Source organism: Pholis gunnellus (genome assembly GCF_910591455.1).
Source record: "Pholis gunnellus genome assembly, chromosome: 23".
Lineage (NCBI taxonomy): Eukaryota > Metazoa > Chordata > Actinopteri > Perciformes > Pholidae > Pholis > Pholis gunnellus.
The window spans coordinates 7658437-7678097 of record NC_136550.1 but is presented as its reverse complement, the minus strand read 5'-3'; the positions used below and the strand labels follow the sequence as shown (position 1 = coordinate 7678097).

General features: G+C 42.8%; 1 protein-coding gene across 1 annotated transcript in view; it reads left to right on the top strand.

The window, feature by feature from the left end:
* LOC306714808 (phospholipid-transporting ATPase ABCA1) overlaps positions 1 to 19661 on the top strand; it is a gene marked incomplete at its 5' end in the record, with an annotated part of 123059 nt that overhangs the window by 96308 nt on the left and 7090 nt on the right. The window contains 7 exons of the mRNA XM_079184946.1: positions 3213 to 3275; positions 4711 to 4817; positions 6460 to 6601; positions 7282 to 7416; positions 9100 to 9203; positions 10404 to 10496; positions 19327 to 19570. Coding sequence (XP_079041072.1) covers positions 3213 to 3275; positions 4711 to 4817; positions 6460 to 6601; positions 7282 to 7416; positions 9100 to 9203; positions 10404 to 10496; positions 19327 to 19570 — 888 coding nt within the window. The remainder of the gene's footprint in view (positions 1 to 3212; positions 3276 to 4710; positions 4818 to 6459; positions 6602 to 7281; positions 7417 to 9099; positions 9204 to 10403; positions 10497 to 19326; positions 19571 to 19661) is intronic.

The following is a 19661-nucleotide window of genomic DNA, read 5'->3' as shown; positions in this document are numbered from 1 at the left end:
AAATTGATCAATGAGCGCGTTGGCTTTGGTGGCCATGTGCCACAGGCTGAGCCCTGTCATAAATCTAAGCATGCCTCTGAAGCGATCGACAGCCCATCAATCATGTGTCAGATTCCTGCTCCTCCCCTTCCTTTTCCTGCTGCTCTAAACAGGAGCATTTTGCAAGGCGCCCCACCTGCTAGCCTCCACTTAGCTGCTGCATTAGAGTCGGCACTGTAATCGATGGAGACTGTAATGGAAGTGTGTCCGTCTGTGAGCATTTTCCAGGCCCAGTGCTGTCGCTTCAACCTTCCAGTCACTCACTAAGCTGACAGAGGAAGTTTTACACTACCTCGTGACAGCTGTTTGAGTTCAGGAGGCTAAAGAGTGATGAGTTGCACCTTGGAATACTTCAAGTATACTTGAAGTATTCCAAGGTGTTATATTTACTCTGGGCACATAAAAGGTTTGGATGAGACTCGTTTGACAAGAGCTGTGTGTTGTTTGGGGGCATGAAGGCTGCCTTTGTGGGGCAAAATATTTATGTATATATGTGTTAAAAAACAATGTTTACAGTCTGGTTTTTGAGTGGATACTGGTCTTTTTTCTTGTCCTTAAATGTATCACAAATTTCACATTATATTTGTATTCTGTGCATTTTTCCATTTCAATCCCTTATCAAAATATTAACTTTAAATAGAAGGAATTATGTAATCTAGTGAGACAGAGAGAGAAAAGAAGGGTTAGAATAAATAGTTAACAGTAATGGTTGAAGTGATAAGGAAAATGGAACATGGCAGGTGGTGTTTGTGATGGGGTACATGAGTTAATCGTGTAGGGCTGTGGGGGTACATCAGCCAAAAAAAGTTGTATACACACCTCACACTGCTGTGAATGAATAGACCTTAAAGGGTTCCTTTTGATTAAAGCAGTGTCGGGGCTTACTACCTGAGCTGTAGCATTCGGCGTTTGAAGCTTGTGATTTTCTAACGTAAATCTATATTTTAGGTTTCCAAAACTGCCGCCATCACATCCTCTCAACTGTCTCATCTGATTAGACGTCAGCCCGCTTATCATGACAGCTGCTGTGGTGCTCGAGTCAGAGGGGAATTATCCTTTAATTGCCTTCCTCCATACATGTATATGCTGCTTTGATGTGGCTTTAGCACTGCAAACTGTCACTAAAAAGTAGTATGCGTAATCCAGGTTGATAAGTACTGAGTGCAGCTGCCAGATGGCACTGAAAGAATGGTGGCTCTATGCAACTCCTGCTTTTATCTAATGCGTTTGATGTGCCAACTGTGTAATATATGCAATGTCATTGTTTGTCAGGTTTTTGAAGTGGCAGTTCTAAATTTACTTTTGCCTGGTAGCATTCTGAATGGTTCTGGGATGGCTGAGTGTGTTTTTTAATGGTGGATAATATTTGGTCTAAAGATGCTATACAGGAAATGTGTCCTTCATACTTAGTTGTCACTTTTTCTGTTTTAACATTCACCGTTTGAGTCTCTGACACTCGCATACAGTACAGGCTTGTAAACACGCATCGCACTCATCGAGAAACAGCCAACAGTAGTCACTCTTTCATAACCCAAAGGGGCACAGTGGCTGTCCTTGATTTAGAATTTTAAATGTCTTGACTGTCACAGTCAGCAACAACAACAAAGGCCTTGTCTTGTCTTTTTCGCGCTAGAGTAAGACAACGCTGCTTTCAAACCACTTTGAAAACATGTCAAACCCTAACATACTGGTAGTGTTGGATGTGGAAAAATACCTCGTGCACTAAACACCTCATTTTGTTGAATGTTCGACTGCTGAATTTTTCTTAAGATTGTAAAAAAAGAATGTCGAAATCATGGTCTCTTCAAGTGGGAGTTTCTTTACCACCTCTGGTGGGATCTTTTTCTTTTCGGATGATGCAGACTGGAATGCAAATGTGCATGGATGAGGCTGGTCAGCGGGGGAGGATGTGGATGCTGCATGGAAAAGTGTTCATGTGGGATGTGGTACAACATCAATCGCCTTCTCGTTTCCAGTGCCGCTCCATGATCTTAGCAGGATACTGACTTACAATCAGAATGTGAGAAGTGTTGTTCCCCTGAGAGATGGGATTCTGCATCCCATATGGTCTAGTTTTCTTTTTTTAGCAATGGGGGGAGTTTTAGGGATGGCAATGTTGATCCGTCTAACCGTCTTTCCGTTTGGTTAATGTCAATTGGATTACCATGGAATTTGGTAATCCAAATTATTCATGGTCACTAGACGCTGTGTCTTAATGACTGTTGAGATTAACTAACTGTTTATGTACTGTATTAACACCAACAGCTCAAAATTACTTTAGTTTATAACAGGATACATTTAAAAGCTAAAAGCCCCATCAGCCTCTTCTGTTTTTTGTGATTAATGCTAACATAGCATGCTAATATGTGCACGTTATCTTGATATTACAAGCTTAACAACAATAAGTTAAATGTATTAGTTATCAAAGCTGCAATGTTCAACATTTTCATATAGATAGAGGGTGCAGTGTGCAGAGCGTTTTAGCTTCACTGCCCGTAACTTTCTTTCAGTTTTACGCTCTTATCAGCGGCATTTCCAGCAGCGACAGGCAGCTGTTTAAGTTTAACAGCGCGACCTTACACTGTCCCCGGTTCGGCTATAGACTTATAGCATGTGCAATAGATTTCTTAAAGTACGTTTCAGATTAAGGACAACATTCCTTTTCACCAAAGTCATCTCTGTATATTGACACCACTAAATGCAGCTGCAGTAAAGCTGGTGTCCATACATAGAGTATTGGGAGACTTGTGAGTGTGCTGAAGGTTATTGAGGGTACTGAAGTGGTACTCAAAGTGGAGACAGATTTCCTCATGAATACTGTCATGCAGTCACAAATACTAATGTTCATGTCCTCCTCTTCTCCCCTCTTGTGGAAGTGTCTAACTTTTCTTTTTACTCCCTTTTCCCATCTGGATGGCTCTAAATGTTGCAAATGATCCCTTCTTGATCATTTCTTTCCCTCCACTTTCTCTGTCTCTCTCCCTTCTGCTTTTCCCACCTGCTCCTTCCATCTCTGCTCTTCCCCGCTGCTCTGGGCTATCGCTCCATATTTCGTCATGCTATCCTCTCTGTTGTCTTCCTCACTGTCTGCTCCCCACCCTGTCCCTGCCCCCCTGCCTTCTTCTCTTTCTCTGGCTGGCTGGTTGATTCATTTTATTGTCTGCTCCCTGCAGGTATACTCTCGGAAGAGCACCCCTGCTGTGGACAGGCTCTGTGTGGGAGTGCCCGCCGCAGAGGTGAGCCAAATGCTGCTGAATCACACCTCTTCATGCCTATAGTCTGTTTGATATGTGTCCATTGTAAGAGGACTTTCTAGCTCCTAAACATTGGATTCATTTTCAAAATTCACCAGCAAACAAATCAGTACAATTTGAAATTAATGATAATATTGACAAAAATGTTGACACATGAGAGCAGGGAGCAATGAGCAGATATACTCTGTCTGGGCTTTGATTTCCAGTTTTCCAGTTATTACTTGAAGATTTGAATTGTTGTTTGGCTCCGTCTTGCCTTTTTTACTCAGTGGAATCGAAATATCTTCCAAACGCTGCTCAGAGAAGGCGTTAGGAGAAACACTAATCTCCTTATCTCCTTGTTTTCTGCCATTGTATTACTGCCAAGCATGTGTGTGCTAAAAACGCACAAGCGGGCTCGTAGAAGAGCATTGCCAGAGCAACGGAGTCTCTCAAGCGAAGGAATGAGGACCCAGTGACGTTTAGTTCAGAACACTGCCAAATTAGCAGTGGGAATCTAAAATCCACCAAATACAACAAAGTCAACTTTTACACCGCTTTTGACTTCAGAACCTTTGTGTGAAATTGATGTACTGTCAATGTAAAGCATCCCTAGTCGTTATGACATGTTATGCATTACACCTACACTGTACCGCTGGAAGCTTCATTTAAACATGATCTCAAACGCTGACAGGCAGTCGTGCTCGTTGGGCTTTCCGGCGGTATCAATCCTCCCGGCCACTGTTTACTCAAGGCCCAATGTAAATGCCAGTGGAATATTGTGATTCACAGGGCTCTGCTGATCACACACTGCATTTCCATGCATTATTTACGTCAAGCTTAGTCCTCAGCTATGCATTCACAGGCACAGGTCACAAACAAGCAGGGATCAATGAATGACAGAAATCAAATATTGATGCCGGAGCTAGAGCACCTAAGGCGGGTCACATGACCGCTGGGGCTGCGTAGAGACAACTTCCTGCCGCATTCCCTCCAGAGGGAAAGTAAAAATCAGCAGTATCAGGGAGAAAAGATAGAGCGGGATAATAGTGTTTGTTGTAGAAGAAATGCTGTTGTGGGTGGGCTGTTTTTTCTTTTATGGTATTAATTCCTGTGTGCCTGCCATGTTGATTTAGTGTGTTGTTTTGTTTATGTACAGAAATCAGGACATCAATTTGTTATTTCTGCTAAACATTGAACCAGTCATGCATACTCCATAAATTGTAGCTTCAATTATTCCGTATGTTGTGAACAAATATTGACAGTATATAGATACACTTCATTAAAGGTGTTAATGGGCAGTGTATTATTCAAAAGAAAGCTCATCTACATACAGAGTATTTGAATTGTCATCCAGCACCATTGTCTTGCTGTCTGTTTTCTAATGAGGCTTGTATCTACAAAACACCGCGTGAAGTCTCTTCGTTGTCTCCGTCAGTGTTTCGGCTTGCTGGGAATCAACGGGGCTGGGAAAACCACCACGTTCAAGATGCTGACAGGAGACATCCCAGTCTCCAGTGGAGAGGCCTTCCTAAATGGATACAGGTGAGGCGCTAACTCCCACGAGCGCAGCAAGTAACTCATCATAATTAGCCACCCAAGATGGCTGCTCATATGGGGATCGAACGGAGGTGGATTTTTTTATAGCTCACACCCTTTCTTAGCTTCTCTTGTTCTGCGTAACTCGGCTTTCTATCTCTCCCTCCCTTTCTCTCTCTTTCTCGCTCCTTGTTTTCTTTTTTTTCTTGCTAGTTTTGATCTCTTTTATACATTTTGCCATCTCTGCCTTTTCAACTTTGGTTCTCTCATGTCATCTCACTGCGATATTCTCAGAAATGCTGAAAACTCTGCTCTCGCTTTCGTTCTGCCTCTTGCACATATTTCATTCCTTTTCACATCCTCGCCCTGTACCTTGCTGTGTTTTTGTCTCTGCCGTACAGAGTCAGTCATAAGAAATCTTTGTACATGCCAAAAAAAACCCCACCTTGACACCAGCAATATGAGAGTCAAGCACTTGAGCGAAGGGAGGCTCGCTCTTCCTTATTTTTAGGAAGAAACAACTGTGTTTTCTTTGCCTCGGCCTGCATCTCTGAGGCTGCACATCCGAGCATGGTTGTGTGTAGGCTGCGGTTGGTTTTGCATCACAACGGTTGCTAGTTGTTCATTTATACATCTGGTAATTGACTTTGTGTTCAACAAAGAAAGAGAGCTGAATAAAGCGAGGCCTAACACAACGGTGTTAATGTTGATGAATGTGGGTAACGGAGATCAAAGAAAAATCCAGAGACCTTTTGGGGAAACAAAAACTGAAAAGAGTAAAAAAACAGATGTGAGTACGCCCACTCTTCTGTGTTCAGCTCTCTGTGCATTGGCAAGAAAAATGATCAGCAGCAGAGAAGAAGCAGCATCCGTTCAATGGAAGTTCTTGCTCTCCTGACAACCGTCTCTCTAGTTCCTCTCCATCTCCTCACCACCTGGTGTGTTACTGTCTGTAGAATGCAAAAGACAAAAGCTTGCCGGTATAACATTGGCAGTCTCCTGGTTATAGAAAACAAACCGATGGCAGCAGTGGACTACCGCGGTTGTGATTGTGTCGAATACATTTGAACACTTTTTCAATGTGGTGTTAGTGATGTGTGTTCAGTGGCCTCTCAGCCACAAATGTCCCATTATTGTTTTTCTTCTACGTTCATATGCAAATTATGAAGCCATAGCTTTCAAAATGAAATGTCAAATTTAGCTGCTATGCTTTTAGCCAAACAGCTGTTTTTGTTTGTCCTGATTTGGTGTTGTGGCTCGTTTGATCCCATAGCAAGATGGTCTTTTTGATTTTGGGACGCTGCCTTGAGACCACAAGTAGATAGATCGATAACAGAATGTAAAGTGAACCACTCTTTTGCTCGATAAAACACACTCAGCTCCGATGTTTTTTTCTTTCTTATCAAGGTAGTGTGAAAATGTGATGAATCTTTCCAAGCAAATCAATTTCAATCTCAGTTCTCTTTGAAATGAAATAGGCAACATAGATGACATGACGTGTATGCTTGTTGGCCTTCTCACTGTTCTCATTGTACATTTGAAATCATACTCTCTCTTGCAAAGGCATTTATTATATAACCTTTAGATCTGTGATCTCAAACATTGATGACATCCATTGTCAAATCTCTAATTATATCCTCTTCCCCAGCATACGAACAGAAATGAGGGACGTGCACCAGAACATGGGCTATTGTCCCCAGTTTGATGCTATTGATGAGCTGCTGACTGGACGAGAGCATCTTGAGTTTTACGCCAGGTTACGAGGGGTACCAGAAAAAGAGGTCACCATGGTAACCATTACATCCTTTCATACCTCTAGTCCCTGTAAGGCATTGTTCTACTAATGGCTGGTGCTGTGAAGCCCTATGTTTTTAAAATAACTATAGAATCGTACATATTTCAGAAAGAAAAAAAAATACAAACGGTCTCGACATGTTTATTTGCTTCCAGAATGTGTTTTGTTATATTTTTACCATCAAAATACTAGAATACATTTTGGGGCGAGCTGATGTCGAAGTGATAGAAAACCTCAATGGGAGAAGCCATACATAATGAAAAATGGCCGGTGGTGGAAAGGCAGCAGCTGTGGGTTATGGCTCTACATTATTCACCATGCCCAGTGGTGTGGCCGGCCCTATGCGGCCTCTCTGCACTCCTTTCGAACCGCCCTCCTCTACAACAAGAAGATCAAAAGAGGAATAGGCTGGCGGCGACCGTGGGCCTCAGACCCGGCGCCAGGGCTTTGATCTCGTAGCTGCACTGCTAAAGGGACCCAATTCTGCACCGCTAGCATAACTCTTAATTTAACTGTGGCCCATTGTGATGGGATTCTCTTTGGTGACAATTCTCGATCCAAATTCAGCCCTTTGTGTAGTCACATGATCAGTAAACAGAAACGTGTGTTTGTGTATGTGAACACTCTTCGAGACACCATAATAGGTTGGATCATTCTGATTTCTCTCTACAAAAGGTGGCCGAGTGGGGGATCCAGAAATTGGGGCTGGTCAAATATTCCAGCAAGTCGGCAGGAACCTACAGTGGTGGGAACAAACGCAAACTTTCCACAGCGATGGCCCTGATCGGTTGTCCTCAAGTCATTTTCCTGGTGAGATACATCTTTATTGAAGTGTTGTACACGGTAAAAAAAATGCAGTTTTATTTAGACTTAAATGTGTAATACTTTAAATGATTATTGATGCCGTGCAGATGTTTGGATGAGAGAAGATCAATTATTTTTCTCACACAAAGACTGGACTCGCAGTAAGAAGATGATGGAGAACAGGAATTCGGGACAATGTATGCTTTTAGAAACGAGTAGCAAAAAACAAGTTATGGATCAATCTGGTAACTTACTGAATATCCTCAAGGATTACAAGTACTTTACTTGTGGGGGGGGGGAAGGGTGTACTCTTCAGGGGTCACTCACTGGTCATCTTTTAATTATTTCTTTTCAAGAGAGAACCAATTAAAAAACGCAGAGCACACAGAACAGTATTTGCTGGTATTACATTCCAATTCATCAGGACTTAAACTGAGAGCAAAAGCCTTTTCTCACTGATGGAAGATTAAAGAAAGCGTGACTCAGAATACACTGCATCACATGCCTTCGATTAAGCAGCTTTAATGTGCATTAGGAAGTTATGTCGGTGTAGTTATGAGGGAGAAACTTACTGACCTTCAATCTCTCCATCAATTTTTGCAATTTCTACTTGTTATCCCATGTCCCACCATGTCCCAAACCAATAGATTTTAATAGTATTTCATGCGCACAGATATCTTGCAATATGTCACATTATTGCTGTCGGGTTTGCTGCCTGTAAACTGTAATAAATGCTTTACTCTGCGTGATTCAAAGTGACCCATCAGATTATGCTGCTAATAACAATTTTAGTCAGGTAATGAGTAATCCATAATGAATTACATTTACAGAATAATCTTTCCAACCATGTCTCCTTTTTGGCTCAGTGCTAGCCTATCGGGCTGCACTATTCCAAACCTACTTATTTACTCGCCTGAGCCAGACTCGCCTTCACTCTGAGGCGGTGGGATAATGTGTTGTCTGTGTCAGTCGCAGTATTGTGTGCTAGCCCAGGGAGTCGAGGCGGCCTTGAGGCTGTGCCACGCAGGGTTTGCACAGGGACACATTGGGCACGGTGACGGAAATACCCCACGGGATTTGTAGGATTCTGCTAGTGACAGAGAACCGGGCCTGGAACGAAACCAGCCAATGGACTGAGTACTGTCACTCTCTAATCATGCATGGACAGACTAGCCCTGAGGAAAAAGAAACAGCAAGTCACTGAGGCTCTGTGTGTGTGTGTGTGTGTGTGTGTGCGTGTGTGTGTTGTGCTATGTTGGAGAGTGCTTCAGGATGTGTCTCCATTATGTGTACATGGGTATACTCAGAATTCTCCCAGGTATGTCTGCTTTTATATGTGGATTTTTCATCACACTTCTATCGCTTGTGTGTATGTAAACACGCACATAAGAGTGACAAAGCAAGTGTCTTTTTAATGTGTTGGGTCAGAACGAGCTGCCAGAACACCTTGGTTGATATTGGACAAATTGAACACAATTCTTCATCAAAAAAGTTTCCCCCTTTGATGTTTTGTTGATGGTGTTGGAGAGCACTGTCTTAGTTGTCGGTCTAAAAATCCATAATTTTTCAGCTGGGTTGAGAATGTCTCCACACATCTATTCAGGTGTTTCCTTTCCCGTCTTTATGTCTGTTCAAACACGCATGTTTTTAAAACGATCTGTTGAAGTACAGAGTTTCCATTCGTTACAGGATGAACCAACAACCGGGATGGACCCCAAAGCTCGGCGCTTCCTGTGGGACTGCATCCTAAGCGTCATCAAAGAGGGACGATCCGTCATTCTCACATCACACAGGTGCAACGTCACTCTTAATAATCTATTGGTTTTCTCTGATGGATTCACACTTCACCCGCAAAGATAAAAAAGGAAAATAGGGGGATAGCGTAGCAACCGAACCAAAAAATGAACGTGAGCTGCAAATATTGTTGTTAGAAATTGATTAAGTTACACTTTAGTTGTTTTCTGTGTGGCAGTTACTGTTGCCTGCCAGAAACATACTGGCTGCTATAAAGCTTTCATGAAGCATCAGGGCATATTGACTCACTGGAGCTTTTTTCCCCTCATTGAAAAGAGAATCTGTCAATATCCTTGCTGGAGTCTTTTCATTATCCAAGACTTCCTGGAGCAAAGTTAGTCGTGATATTTTCTTGCGCAGTGTTGGCCAGTTTCTGGCACAGTTTAGAGTGAGAGGAGAAAAAGATGAAATGCCTAACTTTTTATGGCCCTAGCCGATATGGAAGATTTAACAATTGACATGCCGATTCATTTGACTATTTCCCAATTTAGCTTTTTAAATCATTTGTGCCCCTAGCAGTGCATATGAATAATCTCTGCTGTTGTTAATTTATTTTATTTCGTGTTTTCCCTTCATGGAGAAATGAAAGCATTTGTTGTCCTCCAAGGCAATGTGGCTGAGCCGCATCCAATCGTCCATGGCATGACCAGGTGGTTGTGTTTTGTTAAGTGGCAGATTCACCAGGTTTTACAGAGTCATAATCCTAATTGGACCATTCTTCAGAAAGGCTTCACAGGTTTTGCCTCAACTACAAATGACTCCTGCTCCAGCCCATAGCCGAAAGAGAAAAAAATGAGATAATAAGAAGTACAGATGGTCCCTTCCTATCCCTCTAATTACCAAATTTGTCGTCCATTTAAGGTGTCAAAGTAGACATGTAAAAAAATGCTCTAATCTAAACCTCAACTGTAAATTAGAAGAAAGGGTCTCAGTGAATCAGTAGATATGTTTCAGCAAAATAATGTGATTTCTTTCACAGTCTAAAATTGATTGAGTTCCACCCTTTTTAAAAAATCCATCGGCGATAAATGTTCTAGCCTTAAATATATAACATTGTGGAGCTTGAATGAGGACAGATATTACAAAAATCGATGAAAGACCCCCATCTCACTAAGACCAGTTTCATCTGGTAAGCAGGAGACTCAAGCGTCTCATATTATTGTTGCTTCTCAATAATAACACCCCTTTTCTTTCAATAGCATGGAGGAGTGTGAAGCACTGTGCACGCGCATGGCCATCATGGTCAATGGTCGCTTCAAATGCCTCGGAAGCATCCAGCATCTGAAGAGCAGGTAAGCGTCCTTCTTTTACGACTGGGTTTGTGACACCAAGCAGAATAAAAAGTTTAAAAAAAGAATCTTTGAAGCACATTGAATTGAGATGAAAGAAATCTCTGTGTCAGACTGAGGTGCTCTGTTATTTATACTGTATATAAGGCCATGTATATTAGTAATAAAAAGAAAATGACCCAGGTTTTTCATGGAAGAAAAAGGAAATAATGCATTTTCTTCTTTCATCATTTATTACTGCAGCTGAGAAGGACTCTATGGGAGATACACAAAGAATCTATCAAAAAGTTTGCAGTTTCGCGTAAACTTCAAAATGTCATTGTTATTAAAGGAATACTTCAACATTTTTAATATATACACATTTTCTTTCTTGCCTAGCAGAAATAAATGTGCTTATCTTAGAATAAAGACTGAAAACTGCTTGCCTGGCATGTTTTTACACTTTGGTTTTGTATGGATTAACCTCTTCTACGCCATCCCTATTTACCATCGACCCATTTTTCACAACAGTTCATTTTATTTTAGTGGAGACTAACATCATCCCACATGAATCCTTCAGCTCTCCCGTCATACCCAATGTATGCAATTAGAATGCAGAAACCATTTTTTGAATTTGCGAAAATAACGCAAATATATTGCATACAAACAAACGCCAGGGTTCTTGTCTCAAACTGCATAGGATTAGCATGAAGTGAGCATGTCTGTCCTGTCTTGAGGTAAGAGGTCAAGGGACCCCTGTGAGTATGGCAGTGCCTGTTTCTCCCTCACCAAAATGGTTTCTTACTTCAGAGTGTTATTTCGCCTCCTTTTCCAACAAGCTAGCATGACATGGTTTGTAAAGCTCTACAGCTGAGCCTGCTACAGCCTCTGAAAGTCCACAAGGAGTGGAAGAGGTTAAACAAACAAGAAAGAATGTGTTCAGATCAACTGCTTGAGAGGTTGGGGTAGGGAGATGGTTTTTACCTTTGGATAGAGCCAGGCTAGCTGCTTTGCCCTGTTTTCAGTCTTTATGCTAAGCCAAGCTAAGCTTCTCATCTCACTATCACTCCTAAGAGAAATAGTTAATGTATATCCCAAAATGCAAAACAATTCTTTATATATAAAAAGTATATACAACTCCAGTTTCTATATATGATTTAGAGGTTCAGTGGCCATGTAATGATGCTGTATTAATTTGTTTTGCGAAGCTTCGTCTTAATAATTCCACATATACTGTGTGCCCCATATATTTTGGTCCACTTTTCGCGGAGACTCATCAACTTGATTGTATTGATTTTACATGAAAAGATCCATATATGAGGCAGACAGTCAGGTCTGTGTTGGTGTCCCAGGTATTTCACCATTATCTCAATTTCACACATGTTTCTCTACAGACCCATAAAATCTATTTCCACCATCCCTGTCATTATGCTCATCCTTAATAGGCTTTGTGCATGTCTCTTAATGGGTTTTGTTACGTTTCCATAACAGATATTCGCTGCCCCTAACTCGTAGCACTCGGTCCTCCTCTCTGATATTCATCTGACATTTCCCAAGGCCAGCACTTATGTCCCGGGCCCTGCGTGTAGCAGTGAGACCGATCCATTACCTTAGGTACAGTCTGGTGACATTATTACCACTCCATTGTGCGATCTTGTAAGAGGAAGGACATTCCACACACACACAAGAGCTTCACACACAACAGGAAGATGTGGTGGCAATCGTTGGGTGGAGAGAAAGATCAATACACCTGGGATGAGGGGAGGAGCAGACCATTCTTAAAATTGTGCCGGGGCTTAAGGGAAATGCCTGGAACAACAAGGAGGGGTTGGGCTACAGTGTCAAGGGTATTTCACATCAAAAGCATTAATGTCATATCACTGACCACTGTCTCACTTTGGAAAGAGAAGAGGAAGATTTGTGGATGGGGCTAAAAAAAAAGAGTGAGAAGGAGGGACATTTGAGAGGCGAAGGGCTAAAGTGGGAGAGCGATGTACCAATCAGTCCATCCCAGATGTTAGGGTAATTGACAGATCCGCTGTGTCAATTACATTCTGTCTGTAGGGGGAAGAGCAGGGTGGTGTAAATAATTTACGAACCATGCGGGAGGTATAGGATAGGTAAGAGCCATTGGAGCGAGGGGGGGGGGGGGGGGGGAGGGAAGAAGCGGCGAACAAGGGAGGAGATAGGGTTAATGCATGTTCTACTTCACTTAACATGCTATCGGGTAAAAGGGAATCGCACTTCATAAGACAGTGAGAGGAAGCCAGATAAGCATGACGTCGACACCGATTTGTGCCGTGCTTATTTTAGATCTCACACGGACAATTTGCATGCTGCTGAAATGCTATCGCTCAGTTCTTGCCACGCAGTGAATAATTTCTAATTAAGCGTCCCTATCTCCTCAGCGCTTGGTGTAATTAATGTTTCATGAGGTGTGGGACCCTGTTAATGACTGAAAAGGCAATTAAGGGCCGTCTTCCGTTTGTTTTCTTTTCTCGTCACTATCCCGCCACATGTTTGTGCTGCCATGTTGCCCCTCCATCACACACACGCAAACACACACACACACACACACACACGCACAGCTGGTTTAGCATGTGATCCACCATCGTTTAAGTCGTTGTGAGCCTCATCAATCCAGCTCTGCAAAACACTGAACATTTTGTGTTTGCCCTCACATCTGACTCCATGGCGTGAGATGTGAGGGCTGCTTCTCACAAATGCACAAGCCGTCGCCAGCTTGCAGATGAGAAGAGTTCTCTCCGACAGCAGGGGGGTTGAAGTACGGCGGGGAAGCGCGCCGATGGAGTCAGGTGGTGTGCGCCGTCATCGCACAGTGTGAGCGGTTGACCTGCGAGGCTGGGGGGTGCCGCTTCTTCCCACTGCCCCCAACGTCTCCATCTTTTCATCACAGGCCCCTGAAAGGAGTGCAGAATCTCACCGCGGGGGAAGCTCTCACATTTTGACCCCCTATTGCTCACTCTCCCACATTCGCAGCCCTCACTCCCCCCAATCGCCTCCTCTCCTTCAAAAACCTCTCACCATATTACCCTTATTTATCCCTCCCTCTGCTATTCTCAGGTGGCAAGGCTTCCAACCCAGCCATCCAAGTGCTTGTTAGTGCTGCCCCCTTTAGTTCAGTGGTGACCCTGTCTTTATCACTGAGATGCCCTTCTGCTACTTTAACAACACCGCCTCTGCATATCAATCACGCCCCAAATGAGCCCAAATAGTCCATTTAAACTGCTGAAGAGGTGGTCAGCATGTGAGAGGGGCTGAAGAATTGGTTTGGGCGGGGAATTCTGAACATCAGGGCGGCCATTTAAAAAAAAGCCCCTTCATTGTCGTCCTCCATGGCTATTAAAAACATCCTCCTCCATCCCTCAACTCAATCACACTTCTAGGAATGTATGAAAGGCTGACAGAGAAGGGGGGAAATAAATAAGTAAAAGAAATGTGTGAGAGGCTGTAAATAGTGCTTTAGTACAGCAGTGTGCTGGTATGAAAGCTCCCAGGTGTTAAGTAAACCCAAATGAAGTGGAGGAACCAATAAAAGCAGCTCCAAAGATCCCCTATAATCTTGTCAGTTAGAAAGACACCCGCTAGCCGATGCCGGATTTTTGCCTGATTGATATCATTCATATCCCCTCTTCATAAAGTACCTGGAGTAAGCACGCACCACAGCTTGGAGTCTTATTTTCTCCTTCCTTAAAGCACGTCATGATATAAAAGTGGAGGGTAAAAGTGCCTTAAGTGCATTAAGGTAATGTGGTTGTGGGCACTGGAGAGTTTTTACAAGAGTGGTGTCTAAAAGTTTGGATCCATCCCCTGAAGTTGACGTTGAGAAGTCTAATAAACTCCTTCCCACTCACTCTGCATTAGCTCTGCAGGTTTTCCATTAACTAAATAGTTTATGGCTTTTAAGTGTGTGTCACCGGCGGAGATGGATGACAAAATAATTCTCTTTATGGTTTATGATGCATCAGCAAAGTAGGTGTAATTAAGACTGCTAGAACATTGACATACACAGATGGTGCACTGTATACTGTATATGTACTGTACATATCTGAGAGCTGTCTATATATATATATATATATATAATATCCTTGATACCTGGTGAGGTAAGCAAGCGTGCTACATGGGTGAAATTTATTTTAAAACACAATATTCAAATACATAAATTGGTCTTGAAGATAAAAGCAGACTACTTCTGAAAACTACCAGCAAGGACAGCTATAACAGTTTTATTTGAACACAGTAATCTTCACTCAAGGTCCAATCTACCTTTTATCTGAAGCTGTCAACTGCATCTAACCACCACTACGACTACTTTTGCAAAACTACTATCCAAGGTCAAAGTCAACGAATGAATGAAGTTACATTCTAAGTCACTTCACTCCAGCCATCATGATAACTTACACTGAAAACTCCAACTTGTTACATTGTCACAGGCTGCCGGTTAGCAAGCACATTCATTTTAGATGAATCAACGCTATAATCACAATTCTCTGATTGGACAAAGATAACTCATCCACCCAACTCTCCGCATACGTCCTGCGGAGCCTCTGCCTGCAGCTCTGTTAGCTCCCCCTCCAGGAACTAAGGGAGTCTTTTTGGATGACTTCCTGCCTGATCAAAGCGCCAGAACACCCAAGCCCCGCTGTGACCTCTTGCCCCACTTCCGCCCTGCACCCTGCGGACACAAATACAAGGTTTGGCAGTGGCGAGGGTGACCTTTCTCGACTCCGCTAGATGAAGGAAGGCAGCAGAATTATTTTCTGCCTGTCATGCCCTTATCTGTGTCTGGCTGTTGTTTGTTTTAAATTACATGGAAGAACGACTTTCCAGAAGACCAGGGTGGAGGAGAGGGTTGAGGCAGAATAATGAAAATGAAGGAGAGAACTGCAGCGCAGCTATTACAGCGTCTCTGCCATGCTGTGTTGAGTTGCTGTATCATTTACCTAATGTAAAACAATATGGAGGGATTAGTTGTGACAATGTGGTGCAGCAAGGACATAATCCATTCATTATTTCCTCTTTGCTATATTCAACCCCAAATTGCAAATATCTTGCTTTTAGCTTTCAAATCACCAGTCGCCAGCTAAAAGCTAATTAATTGTTTCTAGCTTGCTGCACTATTGTTCAAAGATATCTCCGCCTAACTTTCCTTACGCGGGCAGAGTTTATTCGAGGAGAGCAAAGACAGGCAGCGTATCAAAGATGAAAGATCTTGTTTTGTTTTGAATACGGAGGCAGAGTAAAAATGATGAATACAAAAGAAAGATATTTTCTCCAAAGTGCTGCCTGAAGCCCCCATGTAGCTGCAGACGGAGAAGAAAGGTAGGCATAAAAATAAGGTAGGCGTGAAGAAAGAATGAGGGAAAGCTAATTGATCAGCTCTTTTACTTTCACTGAGGAGCAGCATTTCATTACTCACGTACAGCCCTAACCATATCGCCAACCCTTTAGCCACAATGCATCCTGGCCTTATTGGATTTTTGCAAAACTGTTTTTGCATCTTGGCTGAGCTCGGCAGTCCTCGGACAAAAGCACATTTCCTGAGCCGGCAGCTATAATAAACACAAGAGGATTATGGTCATAGTCTTGATTGGATGATGAATTAAGCTTGATGTGTGAGGGTGGCTTGGATGTGTTGGTGGTGGTGTCTGATTACAGACTGTGGAGTCTTATAAAAATCATCAAGGATGATGTGGCTGCTGTCCTGGATAAACGTTTACCTCGTGGAACATGGTGCTGTGTGTGCAAATCAAAGCCGACAAGCAAGTTGTGACATACTTTCTTTTTGTGACAGTCCAGCCACGGTGATAATAGTTGACATAGTGGAAGCAGCCATGCATTATTATGATATTTTTTTTTTCTACCCCAGTTATTCACAATACTGTCCCATTTACCCGTTGCTGGTGATTGAATGGTGAAAAGCACAGACTTTGCAGTGGTTTTTATTATGAATGAAATACTGTGATAGCAAGACGCTAATGCCTGTGTTTCATGTCCACAGCTCTATCAGCGTATGTAAGATGGTCCAAGATTTTCATTTAGCATAAAGTGCACAAAGATTTGAAAAACGATTTGACTTTTTCCACTTACAGGACTCTCAATGTTACACAGGACTACTCTGTACCTTACAAAGCCAATTTGGGCTCAAAATGTACAAAATGTTAATAGGAGATTTGTTCAAAGAACAATTCTAAATTACAGTCTTTTGGACCATTTTTCCCCCACTATAAATGGCAAATGAGCATATTACATTAACAAGTCCTACTGTGTAATATTCCTAATCATTATAGTCCCTTTATGCCTAATTGTATTGGCAAATATGAATCATGTGCTGGGGGTGCTGCTGCTCCTTCTTCGTCGGCGGGGAGGGTGGCTGCTGCTGCTGCTGTCACATACGCTGGTGGAGGTGTGCGCGGCGCGTGCGGATCGGGGAGGAGCTCCGCCTTGCGCGATACAACGGATATTTGTAAATTGTCCGACTTTTACATTTTTACTTAAAGCGGGGCTTTCAAACAGTCCGTCTCGGCGTTAAATGGGTCGACGAGGAACGTAATCTGTGGCCGCACATGCGCGTTTGACGAAAATACCGTATTTAACTCAAGCGAAGCGAACACGAACATTAAAAAAAACACAAATACAAACTTCGATATGAACGTAAGAGCCGCATGAAACCGGGCAAAGAGCCGCATGCGGCTCGCGAGCCGCGGGTTGGCCACCCCTGGTCTAAAGGGCAGCTGCTTAATGAAGTGCTAACATGCTGATGCATGCAGGGCACCCATAGTTGTATCCACATGATGCGTGCTAAATAATTATGTCTCCGAGGTTCATGGGGATGCTTTTGATCACCCGTGGTGTGCCGCCCCTTCAGAGATCAGAGTGCCAGCACAATTCTCAGAACATCCCTCTATAGTAGGCTGGGTGCCGACGTGGTTGTGGATAGCAGGCCATGTGGTGAGCTGCATCAGGAAATGGGAAGAAGTCCTATGGCAGGAGGCACAGGTCACTGAGGAAGTTCCAGCTGAGCAGCGTTCAGACCTGCCAGTCAATGTGCCTCGGCGTGATTCTAAAAGTAGCATTAAAAAGACACTCGCGCATTCTTAATGAAAATGAATATTAGATAAGCATTCTCATATACAATTTATGCAAAGTTACACTATTCTCGCTCTGTGCCTCTTCAACTTCAAGCAGTCATGTTTAACTAAAGGGACTCTGCCACCCATGGGGGCCATTCATTGTTCTTCTCAGTACCAGCGCAGAGCCTCACTTCCACTCTTCACTCCCTTAGGGATTGTGTAGGCCTGCAGTTTAGTAACCATATCTCTAATTGCCACTAAGGGAGCCTCTGACTCGTTGCTTGTTGCTCTGTACTAGCCCACAATGGACATTTCCATGAGCAAATCCAACATTAGGGAATTAATTAGGCAGAAAACAATGGGTCATAAGAGTCCTAACGACAGAATAACAAGGCACAGAGTCTTATTTGGAACTCACCAGACGTTGCATACAACTGGGAAGATGCAGAATGCTAATTAGCTTTAGAGCTTAGCTGTGGCATATTTTCGTCTGCGACAATATTTTATGTCCGTGAATATTGTCCATGTTGTAAAGCTCTACCAGTAGAGCATGTTGACACATTTTCAAACCGGCGGCTGTTCGAGCCTTTATATCCTCTCCGCATTACTTCTCATATACTACCAATGATGTCGGAGTTTTTGTTAAAGATTCCTGAGACGGTTAGCTTTTTCTTTTTTTCAGCGTTTTTCATAGATTGTCGGCCCTCCACAACGCCAAGAGGCACAAAACGGAGGATTCGTAATCTTCTTTGGGATGCAATCTTTTCGGCTATCAAACTTACATTATGGATGTAGTTACCTTGCTCGCGGGACTGGATTCTCCAGAACAAGATCTGTCTGTGTAGTGATCTCAAGTCATCTTTTGGTTGTCAGATAAAGCTAAGTGGCTACCGTGCCTAATTCATTATTAAATTAACTGACCAAAAAAAAAGATGTTTTCGATTCAGTTCTTTCAATCATGCAAAGGCGTCTTCACTGATGAACACTCTTAAAAGCAATTTCTGTCTCTTTTGGCTGATTTGCTTGACTCAAATTGATGCTTTCTTTGACATTTGGTTCAGACGATTGTGTTGAAACCTTTTATTACTTAGAAAAAGTTGAAATAATGATCCATGTCCTGGCAGCGTCGACGTACCGTTGAAGTCTAGCTGCTTTTGCTTTGAGGCGCTGGTGGCTCACCTGCTCCTCCAACTCACCACAGCCAGAGGATACGAGAGCAATTATATTTTGTCATCTTTTTTTGCTTCCCGTCCCGTCTCGTCTCTTCCTTTCAGTGCACCTCCTTATTATTCATCACCATGCCGTGATCACAGAAGAGAAGAAAAGTTCATTATTTAGGTGACCAGCCGAGAGCAATTTGCCACTGGCATGGCATGTATGTTCGCAGTTACAGAAAGCTTAACCTGATGTCTTGCTCTTGTGTCCTTAAAGGACATGCTTTTGTTAAAAAAATACTTTAAAATATTGTATACTCAATTCAAGGAGGAATTCATTTTTCACAATCTGGGTTATGTCAACCATTAGCAACAGCACTACCAAATATATATTAATTTTCTGAATTTTGTCCCTTTGAATGGCAGTTTCTGAGTGTCTGTATTTTGTGTACACTGTTTATTATGTATTTATAATAGGTTGAACTTCCAAAATTAGAATAAAAAAACTCACACCCTTGCCAAAATGACTGCCATGTGCAGTCTGCATAAGCACAGCCTAAATGCCCCGAGTGATGCATACGGGCTAACTGTGGCTTCTTGTTCTAGATTTGGTGATGGCTACACTGTGATTGTGAGGGTTGGTGGCTCTCCTCCTGCATTGAAGCCGGTAGAGGACTTCGTCCAGCAGTCCTTCCCGGGCAGCGTCCTGAAGGAGAAGCATCACAACACGCTGCAGTATCATTTCCCGTACACACAGGGAGCTTTGGCCAACATCTTCAGCCAGTTCACCAGCCATCAGCAGAGGCTGGGTGTGGAGGACTACTCTGTGTCCCAGACCACGCTCGATCAGGTAAGGACCCCCCCCCAACAAAAGAAAGTGATAATGGCTCAACTTTAAGTTAGATATGTGGAGTCTACCCATATACTACCTCAACATTTCT